This window comes from Lottia gigantea (genome assembly GCF_000327385.1).
Source record: "Lottia gigantea unplaced genomic scaffold LOTGIsca_11, whole genome shotgun sequence".
NCBI lineage: Eukaryota > Metazoa > Mollusca > Gastropoda > Lottiidae > Lottia > Lottia gigantea.
This window is the reverse complement of record NW_008707001.1, coordinates 1998858-2012843: the sequence shown is the minus strand read 5'-3', so window position 1 is coordinate 2012843 and position 13986 is coordinate 1998858. Positions and strand designations below refer to the sequence as shown.

The 13986-nt window shown below is 32.3% G+C and overlaps 1 protein-coding gene across 1 annotated transcript; it reads right to left on the bottom strand.

The window, feature by feature from the left end:
• Nucleotides 1–6825: 6825 nt before the first annotated feature.
• Nucleotides 6826–13840, bottom strand: LOTGIDRAFT_212050 (hypothetical protein; the record flags this gene model as incomplete). Its single annotated transcript, XM_009047118.1, has 9 exons — nt 13729–13840; nt 10568–10716; nt 9833–9929; nt 9339–9410; nt 8949–9047; nt 8559–8618; nt 8036–8131; nt 7585–7648; nt 6826–6968 (listed from the first exon to the last, which is right to left on the bottom strand). The coding sequence occupies exons 1-9, from the start codon at nt 13774–13776 to the stop codon at nt 6826–6828; spliced, it is 828 nt and encodes a 275-aa protein (XP_009045366.1). The 5' UTR covers nt 13777–13840.
• Between the last annotated feature and the right edge of the window lie 146 nt (nt 13841–13986).

Below are 13986 nucleotides of genomic sequence, written 5' to 3'. Positions count from 1 at the left end.
GACGAGGAAGAAGAAAAGAAAGACAAAAAGAAATTAGAACGACAGAAGAGTGGAAAATTAAGCGTGCATTTGTAAAACTTATTGCCTTATAGCACCCAGTGATTGATTTTGTCAACTCAGCATTCCTTTTGAAGAGCTTACACAGTTAATATTGAATTGAAAGGCATAATAGTAGAATATTACAGGCCTTTTCAACTAAGAATTCTTTTTGGAGTTGAAATAGTTCATAATGAAACGATAGATCGAAGAGTTTGTTTTTTGTTGTAGATTTGTAAAAAAAAAAATCCCTTTTGCCTTATTGCCCTTTCCTCTCATACCTCATCAAACCTCTCCCCATCATTCTTGTGTTCTTTTGCTCCAGTCTCTTCCGATTTATTTTGTATTTATTTGACTTTGATGACTCTGGATCTCCTTTGAAGAGTCCAAATAGCTTATAACGAAAGAAGAGGTAGGAAAGCAATACTTTATAGTTGGCCATGTAAAAATGGTCCTATTTTATGTTCTTTTGCCCAATTTTCTTGCACCTGATGCCACTCTGATTTTTATCCTTTTTAGAAAGCCTAGTGACTGGGTCCACATAGCCAATAGTGATATTTTTGTTCTTACCAACCTAAATGCATTTATTTAGAACAAAGCTATGTTGTATTTCAATTGTTTTATAAGATGTGTCGCTTTCTTATCTTTTCCTTTCAATACCATGATGTTAATCCACCTAAAGAACTAGGGGGCCACTCAATTGGTGAGTTATGCACGTTTGGTCTTCATGAAATAACCAGACATTCGATAAAACAAGTTGGAACAGGGTTCCAGAAAAATAGTAGGTGCAGAAAGAACTTTAAATAGTGGAGAAAGATATAGATAGGACAATTTTAAATGGTGACTTATCCACTTCTGTACCGTTCGATTGAGGCTAGAATTGGAAGAGATGGAACATGTTCAAAACTCTTCAATAGAGCGCCACCTAGGTTTTACAGTTTTTTTATTTCTTTTATATTAGTTATTGATATATTCATTGTTATATTTTCTACCAAACTAACCTGTGTTCTATTACTTTCACGTGTCATTATGTATTTCGTTATGTTTTTGTTTTCTGATGTTAAATATGGGTTGCCATTGTTTATCAATTGTATATTTTGGTGAATCACTGTCTCATTCAACCCAGCTGTAGGGAATGATCAATGCCAACCCTACAGATATTGGCAAGCTGGTAGAAATGATCCTCGTGAACCTGAGTTGTTATATCCTCAGTAGAATTGAATGTATGACTTGTATCATGTTCTTGTATAATAAAAGATGTAAGAAGACACTTTTTAAGAGTGATTTCCCCTGATGAAGTCGTTTGAACTACGACAAAAGCTTGTAGAATAAAATAGTCACTATTAAAGATGGGTTTCCTTATTTGTTAGTGTCAAATTAAGCAAACTATTTGATTAATTGGCGTTTCTAATGAATTATCATGTATTCTTAATCATATCATTATGTTCTTATTGCATATAATAAAGAGTTTTAACCAATCATAAATGTCCATGTATGTACAGTCTGGATAAACAAAACAACTTTTTGACCTATGCTTCATCTGTCACTCATTGGAATTCTGATGGTAATTCACGTCTAATTTAGCTAATTATGAATTAATTAAGGACATGTAAGACAAACTGGTATTTTTCCAAGTCATAAGAACACCTCTACTTTCTATTCATATAAGTATTAGCATTTTCATAAGTGAAAAAAAAATAAGGGAACCAATCTTTAAAAGGTGTCTTCTTACTTCTTATATCTTACTTCTTATATTACTTGTTATATCCTTGTAAAATATAATCCTTTCTTTCTTTCTTTTTATTCTTTAAGTCATGAATTGCATTTTGTTATTGTTTGTATAAAGGGCATTATCTAATCCTGTTTTAGCCTCCACGGTACCTGCTGAATCTTAAAGTATCAGGGGAATGTTTGGTTAGTAGATGTTACAATATAATACACAAGGACCTATATTTGTCTCTCGTTTTAACATTCCAATTTTTTTTTTTAATTTTATTATATCAATTGTGTATACATGTAATCAATCTAAGATATTTTATTCACATCTAGCCATGACTTATTCAAAACATAAACACAAGAAATTTACTTAATATTTTAGATAGCTTCAAGAGACAGGTTTGCCATTCGCAGTGGTTGATTCGGGTCTTGAATATATGTAAAAAGTTTTCAGAAGTACTAGAAATGTCTATGAAAGTACACAATTCCTTCAAAAATATCTCAAACTGGGAATTTCTATTTCTATTTCTGCATATTACTTAGTCCCCAGAAAAGACGAGTCAAAGGCAGATAATTCTGGACACACATGGATTTGAAGGCTCAAATTTCGAGAGTGAGCTGTAAACACTATTACTGATTAGCTCAGCTAAGAAATTAAATTTTTGAGACTAAAGTACAATTGGTCAAAAGAATGGCGCGCCTGTCTGTTTAAGTATAAATGAACACAATATAAATCTTGCCTGTATAACTTTGATTTCTATTTATTCTACCTCAAAATACAATTTTTTCTATTCTACTGTTAATTATTGAATTATTAAATGAACATATTAAGACTAGATCAATTTATTTTCTTGTTTTACCGATCCTACTTTAATTTTCCCGTAATCAGAAAAAATCAAAATCAGATTTTTCAAGAAAAAGAATATCAAGTCAGAATATAAATTGATCTGGTCTAAGCACTTTTTATATACCTATATATTTTAAGATTTTTACATAGTTTTTAAAACCATGACAAATTTCATACATATGTTTATATTTACAAAACAAATCATGAGACTTTTTATGTTAATTTGCTAATTTAAAAGTTATTTAAATGATGAATATTTATAACCGTAGTCCCTTATACAAGGTTTACTTGCTACAGTGAAACATGGTAGAAATATGTAATATTCTCAGAGGTGTTGAATAGACTATGCAGGAGTTGTACCATCTTCGCATTGTCAAGCTATTACGAACTGCTCTGATTGGCTGTATTTGCTGGCATATTTACATCAATAATTGAATATTTTTAAATTTTTGCTATTTTAATATGGATTTTATATGTTAGTCTTCGTTGATTTATCTATTGTACAGCGCCCCTGAACACTGTCATGGTGAAAGGAGCACTTTATAAATGTTGTTAATAATAATAATAATAATAATATCCAATCATATCTCTACATTCTATTATACAAGAATAATGACTATTGCAGTCAAGGTATATATATAGTATGTAATAGCTTGTCATTGTGAAGATGTAGTTTGTAATATCTTGATATTGTGAAGATGAAGTTCTAATTGGAGTTGTTACTGTAATAACCAGATATATCTCATCAGTCTCCTGGGTTTTATTTTTATATTTTATATCACATACTATCGCATTATTATTCTATTATTATTATGGATAAAGCCATTGTCTGTGACAGTTGGTTTCTGTTCTATTTCCTTCTGTTGACATTTTAACTACCAGAGAATTCTGATTGGTTAAAAAATCAATTAAAAAATTAAAATCAGTTTTAACTTGACCAATCAAATTATAGAAATGTTCATTATTTATGTACAGATTATTACTTAAGAGGCCCTCATACCATAGCGAGTGACCAACTACTAACTTCTACGACTTACCTAGTTTGCGCTGTCAGCATCCGCTGGAAGCGAATATTAACTTGTCATCTACCAACCAACCATAGCGAGTGACTAATAGTTGAGAGCGGTTGTGAATGAAAATAGCAGTCATAAGTTTCAAATGCAAATCTCATGTAACTGAGTTGTTAGTTGCATTCAGAACTCGTGTCCACTTTCATTATTCACAACCAACTGGTAATCACCATGGTGTGAGGGCATCTTTAATCCCTATTTATCACATGATTGTCCTCGTTGATTTTAATTTTATTTATGAATGATATTTTTAATAAACCAAATTAAAACTGATATTATAACTCTAAGCAAAGTATTGTCTTTTAGTCTCTTTTAATTCATGTCCGATGGGACAATAAACCAAGGCCTTGTGTGTTTCGTTAAAGATCCCTGGACAGTTGGAAATCATAAAATAGTAGGCTTATGCTGCTGTCCTGGCAAAATGTCCCTCATTGCACACTGCATGGTGTTTGCCGTCCTCATTAGCCCAAACAGGTGCAGAAAAAAAGATATTTCATTTCTTTTAATTCCTTACAAGGAAAATGGTGACTCAGCTGGTATTAGGGGGTGAGAGCCGACACCGGACTGACTCTCGAAAGCACTGACACAGGCATCAGAATTTTCGTTACCAAGCTGGTAAAATACTTGTTCTTAAAGTATTCTCTCTAGTATCTAAAAACCTTCCAGTCAGTCGTATGGAACAATAAACCCGTGGGAAACATATTGAGTAGATCTACTCTCTAATAGATAAAAATAAAAGTAAAAAGCAAAATGTCTTGCGTGGTAAGAGTAATTGAACTTGTGTTTGGTGGTCTATTGACTGGACTCTATTATTTACTGTATATAGTTGGGTAATTTCATGATTATTTTTTAGACCTTTAATTGATGCCTGAAAGAGGCTATTTTCAATCGGAAATTTTAATCCGACAAATAGATATTTCCCGCAAATCAAGAGCCCTGATATGTAGCCATGGTATCCTGAGTGAAGATGAAAGGGGCAGGTTCGTCATCTGTTTGTTTGAGGTATTTTTGAAGGAAATATGGGACATTTCTAGTTCTTCTGAAGACTAATTACATATATTCAAGACCCATATCAACCATTGAAAATGTTGAACCATGGTCTTTAGTAAATGGGCGTAACACTCCATGAAATAAACTATCAAAAAAAAATAATTAAAATTAATTTAATAACAATTAAAAACATTAGTACATGATAAACAACTTTACACCTTTTACAATATTTTACCCTCTGTTAGTCAAATTTCAACAAAACAAAACTAGACTAGAGATTAATATCATTATTATGTTGTTAATTAGATTTTAGGGTTAATAATTTGATATATTAGCCCCAGTGGCATTTCTAGAGGCGGGGCTGGCCAGGTGGGGGGACATGATTCATGTTAGTTGATAAAGCTTATTAGTATATTTATAATATCACTTTCACAATATCTACAATTATCATTTCATAATATCATCTTCAAACAGGTCCGTAGCTAAAGGGAGGAGGGGGGCGGAGGGAGGCACAGGGCAAAACTTTGACTGATGACATAAAAAATACTTCCTGTTAATCCAGTTATATAATAAGCTCATATTTTTCTTTAATTTTTGAAAGCAGACATTTTTAATGTCTTTTTCTTTCTTTGATCTTAGAAATACAAAAGAAGATTGGATGTCTGGATGGATGTCTGGATTAAACTGTTGAGTTCAGCCTGCACCCCTATGAAATATTTCAGAAGCCCTCTCCTGAAACCTTGGCTAGCTTAAGACCTATCTTCTTAATATCAGTAATAAAACACTTTGACTGTGTTAACCCTTTGATCCTTGAGTGTAAATGAAATATAACGTCATATAGCCTTACTCCAAAAGCATATGATGTTAACATTGTATCACGTCACTTAGTAACAGTGCTCACTTAGTAACAGTGCTCGGGTATATATTGCGTTAGTATGTGGCCGGTAAACACGCTGCTAGGGTTAAATAAAAGATAAATCACAGGTCTGTAAGGTATTAATAACAACATGAGGGTAGGCCTGTAGACCTTTACAGACCAAAGTGATGATTAAGTGGCCAAAAAATCATATTCAAATTTACTTATATACTGAAATTTTTGGAAATAATTCAGAATTTTTTGGCCAACTTGATGGAAATTTCAGGGTTATTGCACCGATATGTTTATCAACCTGAAATTCCTGCAGCTTCAATATGATATGCCATACAGTCTAATTTAAATTAGACCTTACTTTCTTTCCCTTTTCATTATTATCTTTCATTTTTAATATGGCCGTGGATATTCGCCCTTTTAATATAGCCACTTCAGTTAGGGTCTAACAACAGCCCTCTTGAACATTAAAGTAACCTTTTGACCTAACCTGATAAAGACCACTCAAAAAATACCAGCGCTGGAGAGGGTACAAATATGTAGACGTCATCGAGTTAAGTCAAAGGTTAATTAGACTAACTTTCAAGAGGGCTGTCATTAGACCCTAACTGAAGTTGCTATATCAAAAATAAAAGCCAATACAAAATGAAATGGTACACAAGTTTGGTCTAATTTCAATAATAACTGATACACCATGATATAAAATGCCATTTGATAACCAATAATCAAAATAAATAATTTAAAATAATTAACATGAATTAAAACCATTCATTAATTCTTTTGATTTAAAAATTTAAAATTCTTTAAAAAATTCAAAATAACGACTAAAAATTAAGAACAACAAACAATCTGTAAACTTTCAATAGAGTCAAAAACTTGGCGCTTTCTCCCACTTTAAAATGTTTTATTTAATTCACTTTAACACTACTATCACAGCCATACAAGGGTGGCACTCGATCTGAGAGTTCTGAACACGTTCTCTCTGTTCCAATTCTGGCTTTGATAGAACGTTACGAAAATGGATATGTCACATGCAAAATTTACCCTTTCTCTGCCGTTCTGAATTCTGTCTACTGGTACAGGCGGAACGCATTCTGAACTTATACCGAACTTTTAATTGATTCCATGAATCCTGAATCGAGCACCCCCCATTATATATATTAATACATGTTTATTACCGAAGACATTATTGTTACGATGTCCAATTTGTTTGATTCCATGAAACCCAAACGTGCAGAACTCACTAATCGAGCACCTACCCATTATATATATTAACAAAATTTAAATATTCCTAATAATCACGGTTGTGATGAGGTAGATCCTGATCGTGAATCACCTTGAGATCCAAGTCGTGATGTTGATCGTGATCCAGCTAAAACTCTCTTGTTCGTTTCTTCGTGCATACTCTTTTCATACCTTCGTACATCTTCTTCAGACATTTCTGTTTAAAATCAAATTTGTCATCACTATAGACCTTATTCATGTCTCGTTTTGAGACACTGAAAGCGAGGTTCATAACACAAATTAATTACGTCATCCAATGATAAGATGGCGATGAATGAATAGCCTATTTGACGTCATAAGACACTCTCTCAACAGCAAGATATACTATAAACTGGCCTTTCTCGGAAATGTTTGAAGGTAAAATTCATGTACAAGTATCATTAAATAGCTTAATCAATTTAAATTTAATAATGTAAAATATGATAAGTTTCAAGTTAGTTGGACTGGAGAAGGAGGCTTTAAAGACATCAACGTGGCGATTACATTCAGTGACATAACGTTACCTTTTCATAGTTTGCGTTATGAGCCTTGTTCTGGATTCAATATGGCCGATGCGTGAATAAGGTCTATGGTGTGCATAAGATAACATCAATATCACTAATAAATACCCTAGATTTCCTTACATGCAGTATGAAAGTCTAAACAGGGCATTTGATTGGATGAATATTAAATGACCCAGAACAGGACATAAATCACAAGTCCTTCAGATCATGTATGGCAAGTGGAGTCACTTCAACGTTCATCAAAATTAGTAAAATAACAATCGTACTCACCAATCCATTCATCTATCCAGGCGAACGCTTGTTTATGTCCTAATAATAATATATCTCGTATAGACTGTAAAATAAATAGCATTGATAGAAATATATAAACGTTTGTTGGCAAATCTCTTTGAGGTTGCACATGGATTCAAATTCAGTTAGAGAAATTCGAAAGAGAAAGGCCAGGTAAATTATTCGCAGGCGTTGCCTATGGACATTCCACTGTCTGCCTTACTCTTTCTCAGGCTTGCTTAAAACATGTTCTTGGTCATTATTATTTTATACATAAACAAAGACTCAAATCATATAATTTTGAATTTCATATTCACTGAAGCAAATCCTTAGTCAAACTCTAGGGCATTTTCATTAATTGTTTCTAGCATTATGTTATACAAGTTTACAGTTCCAGCTACACAAAGATAAAATGGATGAAAAAATCACTTTTAATGGTACCGGTACTTACTTTGTGAGTAAAACCTTCAACTTTAGTTTGTAAACCCCAAACTTCAAATTTCACTTTTACCAGTTTATACGAGCACATTATAGGATTAGATGTTTTCTACAAAAAAAATAACAACAATAAATAAAAGTTAAAAGAGGTCCTTATTGGGCATGCTCCTAATGAAAGTAAGCCCCGTCATACAGTTAGCAATGTGGAGAATTTTGTCAGGGCAGCAGCATGGCCATGTTTCCATGACTACTCATTTTACTTATCTTGATGGTAAAGAGGCTTTCTAAAAATTTAATGTGTATCAGGGACACTGATAGCATCGATTCGAATTTTCAACCAGACATCCCTACAATCCAATCAAATTGCTGCATTCCGTGATGTCAATAAACATGCAGAGAAAGATGGTCACTATTTTCTGTTACCAATAAAAACGCAGTACACTTAAACATCAACTCAGTTATACCGTCTACTAGATAGATCAAGATGGTGAGAAAATGGTTTCAGCGAGATGAATGTGTAAAGCAATCATACTTACATCCCAACCATTTTGTAGAGGTCCTCTGTTGGTTTTCCTCGATCCAAACTTACTCAGATCCTGTTAACAACAAAATAAAATAAGGATTAGTCAGGTTTGGCCAGTGTTAATATATGTCTGCCTGCTTTAAAGCATCCCCCTGTCAAAGTTTTTTAAAAATGTTGAAAAAATTAAATTGAAAATGGCACACCTGTTCCTTTAATATCAAAATATCAGAATTAAAGGCACATTCCATTTCTTTTGTATAATTTACGACATTGTTGATAATGAAAATTTTGCATACTGCCCTTTTAAGTATAGGTAGGATGAGAGTCTGGGGGTGGGGGTCCAGCAATGCTCAGTCAGTCCCTGGGAGATGTGTTTAAAAATATTAAACTAAACTCAGCTTACCTCCTCCTCTTTATAATACTTATCAGGTACTTGATCATGTAAAATATCTATAAAATCTACCGTGCGTAAACTTAACTGATCAGCTCCTATACCTAAACACTGCAATAATCATGAGAAGGGTTATTCAATATTCAATAGAAACATGGGCAATAACTCTACTCTTAATCATCAGGAGGTGCTAAATTTCAAACTTAATTTTCATTTTGAGATTAAATAAAAAAGAATTCCCTATTCCAAAACTAGCTGTCCTTATATGAATTGTGTATCTACAAGATATGTCGGTAGGTTGAGATGAGCTCTGTGCAAAATCGGAACACAATTTTATAGGAAACTACTTATGAGGTGAGGTGAAATGAAGAAATATTGGTAGTGAAAGTGAGCTATACATACATTGTTAGATGAGCCATTATTGTTTTCATATCTAGTTTCTATATATACATTAAACTTGGGAATAAACGAACACTGAAAACAGATCATAGGAAAATATCTTGACATTTAGCAGATCATTATACATTAAAATATGGGCTACATCATGAAGTGTGCAATGGGGACAATTTTCCAGGACAGCAGCATCAGCTGCATCACAAGTGTTTAACTCGTTGAGCCACCCAGATTCCTTTTAACATTTTCATATATCATGCAATAATCACTGTTATATTGCTATATATCATGCCAGCAGTACTTAAACTTAAATATATTCTCCAATACTGTCATACCAATAACAAGTAATCTTACAGTATATAGATAGTTTGGGTCATTTGATTACAGACAGTTCTACTTAAAATATAGAATTACCTGATAGTGGCATGCCAAGGGATCTTAAAGAAGCAAATTAGATTTTTCTCTGATAATCTCATACCAATAATCAATTAATTAATTCTTACTGTATATTCTGTTATTGTATAGGGATAATAATTCCATGCTTTCTCTGTCACGTAAAATATTCTAGGAATAAACGACTGCAACCAGGCTGGCAATCGACTGAAATGAAGGGGAAATTCGTACATTTTTTGCAGTTACCAAATTTGCAGCAAAAGGCTAGACCTTTTTTTTAATTTTTTAGCTTGCAAGATTTTTTTCGAAGGAGGGAAAATATATATCAAGCTCTAAGTACAAGTTAAAACATATTAAAAGCATTTTCAGGGATTGATTGAGGACTCAAATTTTGAAAGTGAGCTGTGAACACTGTAACTGATTAGCTAGCTTAGCTAAAATAATACCGGTACCCATTTCTGAGACTAAACTACAATTAGCGCAAAAGCGAACCCATCTCTTTAAATAAAATTTTAGTGGTTAAGAAGTTAAGGGGAATGCTTGTGTTAAGTTTCAAATAACATCAGGAAGTGCATAAATGTCTTTACACGATATATTATATTATATTATATATTATATTGATGTAATCTTAATTAACAAGGTGTGGTCATATCTAATATAATGAGTTAACAACGTCAATAATCATTACAGATTAATTATCATTCTTCTCTCATGACAGACATTAAAGGCAGACTACATTGTTTTAAGCTAATGAAGACAGACAATCACATGCAAAGTGCCATATCATGAGAATCCTGCAAATATAGGCACTAAAATGCCATTTCTTGTATATAAGACAGACATACCTTGATAAATAAACCCGTTTCTCTGTGAATTGACCCTCACCATATTCAGGATGGGAACACGACTCATTTTTAACGACCTCTACTCCTTCCCCTTTCTCGCTCTGTTCACTGGAATGTTTGGCTACCATATACAACTGACCTATTTTATACTGAAATATAATCAAGCAGAAGAGATGAAAGTCTTGTGGTGTATAGACCCCTATTCAAGCATTGGCCACAAACAAACAAAGGTAACATTGTGTCACTGCAGTCAAATCGTTTCCTTCTCCAGTCCTAGTGACTCAAAACTATTCATATTTTACATCATTATTTCATGATACTTTCAAATGAAGTTTACCATCACACATTTCTGAGAATGGACCGTTTTAAACCTATTTTCTTGCTGTTGATCAGGTGTTGGCTATTTATTCATATTACGTCACCTTCTTTACAATGGATGACATAATTTGTGTTATGAAACTAGCTTCAGTTTCAGCGCCAAAAACAAGGCATGAATAAGATCTATTGAGATGAGTTTTAATTTGTGTTCTGGGAATATGAGGAAGGATAAGAGAAGAAACAAACAAACAATTATTTTCAGTAAGATAACACCTTCAAATATCGGGGATCCTTTCTACCAGCAGGTCCTTCACCATACCTCACGAAATTGATCTTTTGTGTCCTCTACCCTCATCCGCCAACATATCGTGGGTGACCAATTGAAACCTCATATATGCCATATTTGGTCATTTTGACGCTTGGGTACCCTTCGAAAGCTCGTAAAAGCGCGGATCTTGTAATCAAAACCTCGTATTCTAAGCTTTATTGTAAATAACAAAAAAAGCACTAAGAACAATTTGATGGTGTGAAATGTCATTTATCTTGTATTTACACAAGAATATGAGAAATATAAAAGTATTGGTGTAAACTTACACTACATAAAACAACTCAAATATCTAATAATGCTCATATTCCTGTTGGGAAGACGTGAAAGTTTCCCCTTAACTAGTGAATGTCATGTAAATCAATGGAAAATTATCAGGTTTTTATAATAATTAGCCAATTAGGAATATCTAGAAATATTAAACAGTAATAACAATTACACATTATATAAAATTAGAGGGTAATTTATGTTGCTAGTAAAACTAGGTGTGTCAATACTAAAAGACCTTCAGGCTAATTATCATTAATTACTGATAACTAATCAATCATTCTGATCAATAACACAATAAAATATATACATCTGTCAATCAATATTATACTTCTTAAAAGGGTTAATTAAAAATAGACAGTACTAATTGTTAATAAAGCAGTTTGATGTTTGGCTGGAAAGCAGTTCTATATTATTAGTTGAAACATTTAGAATACATAGGAGACCTATTTCTCTACAATTTATTTTACTTAAATCCATACAGTAGTAATCTAACAGCTAACAAAAAACATAGCAAACTTAAAAACGTTATGTAACTTACATAATTTATCAAATAGTTTTGGTGTTACAAAAAATAACTAGTTTTAACATTAGATTTTGGTGTACTATTCCTGGTCCCCCTGTTAACTTTTGTTAACAATTGTTTTTTAAGAAAAGAATTCATTTGATCAAACAAAATATTATAATGGTGCACAATCCCTTTAATATTTCAAAAGGTCTAATAGGTCAAAGACTTTGACATGGTCGAAATATTATCAAGATAACATAAATATTGACTTGAAAATATTTTGATATGGGTTGATATGGAAAACTGAATATTTGAAATTGGTGAAATAGATGGGTTACCAGCTTAATTGTATTTAGTTAGCTTAGACATAGACAAGGACTGCTGATTGCCAGACATGACCGGTAGGGCAGCTCAAATGACCAACAGTCAATATCTTCTGCCAGACTTCTGGCATAGGTTTGTGATGTTCCAAAAAAATAGAAATGAAATCATACAGTAAAAAAGTCCAATTTGTTATGTTCTCTATTTTTTTTTTTAAATATTTCAATTGCTAGGAACGTTGTTTTTCACTATTTTTTGCTTTCATTTTTTTCACTTTTCCAATCAAAAACTTGTCTCATAATGTAGACATGAGAATAAGTTCTACTTGTCCAACTTCAGTAGGAATGCAGGCTGAAATAGGTCAGTTGTCTGAAGATCACATAGCGTGAAACTCTGAGTAACAACATTTTTTGAAGGCTGTTTTAATATTTGTAAGTATAAATTACATATTAGATTCTTAGTTCAAATCAATCAAGTTCACACGACTATGTTTGTAACAGTTTGTATATTATATATATTATTGATTATTCCCCCTGAATAATTAACTGATTTATCTCGTATAAAAACTCTTAATGACCTCCAAGATCAATAATAACACACTTCACTTTACTCACTCTTATATATCGTAAAGAAATTGGAAACCTATACTCTTAACTCTTATATCAAGTGCATTAAAAAATTTATTGTATTATTGATCATTTCCACTTATACTCTGAGCAAAGTAAAATGTTTTTTGAATTTTTCCCATCATATTTATGAGAATTAGAATAGCAGCCTCAAAATAGTACTGTTAGTCTTAGAATGTCTTTGCGTTGATAAAAATTTAAGCAAAAGCACACATTAAGTACCGGTATTCAAAATTTGTTTTTACAGAAGACAATAAGTTGATAATCCATATTCCTAGTATAAGTTATACATGACAAAGTAAAATATAAGAACACAAGTTATATGGATATATACTACTTCTAGTTTTATTACATACTATGTATGTTATTTCACTTGATAACGTTACCTGTATGTGTTTGGAAACGTAGTATGTAATAAAACTAGAAGTAGTATATCCATATAATCTGTGTATTTATATAACTATGAATATGGTATTATCTAACCAATGTTATGTAATGTCATAGATTATGATACAAGCTGTGATGATAAGGCTCTGTGTAATGAATTTCCCTAGAGACCAACTACTGCCTATACAAGATAATTTGCATTTTTGTAAAAAATAAATGGTAAAGATTTAAATTGCATCTGCAAATATTCTTTTTTGATAAATCATATTTCATTCCACTAATGACATTTGCATCTTTGCAAAAACATAAAGAAGGAATGAAGATTTCGAGTCAATAAATTTAGCGAAATGATCAATGCAATAAAACTGTCAAAACTCTACTTTCAATTTGTTTACAAAAAATACTGCACCTCTTCAACTGACAGCGGCATACATATTCGGTATTCTTTCATAAGCATACTAAGATATTAAAAATCCACACTATCACAATGACCACGCTGTAAGCAAGTCGTTTAATCCTTCAAGTAAACATGAAATGTCGAGGATTGAGTAAGGTCTTCAATCATTTCATTAATCAGAAAATAATTGATCTTTCGATCATTGTGTCACAAGGTGGCGCTACGGACTGAATTTTCATTATGCCAAATCGGACACAACAATTAAAAATG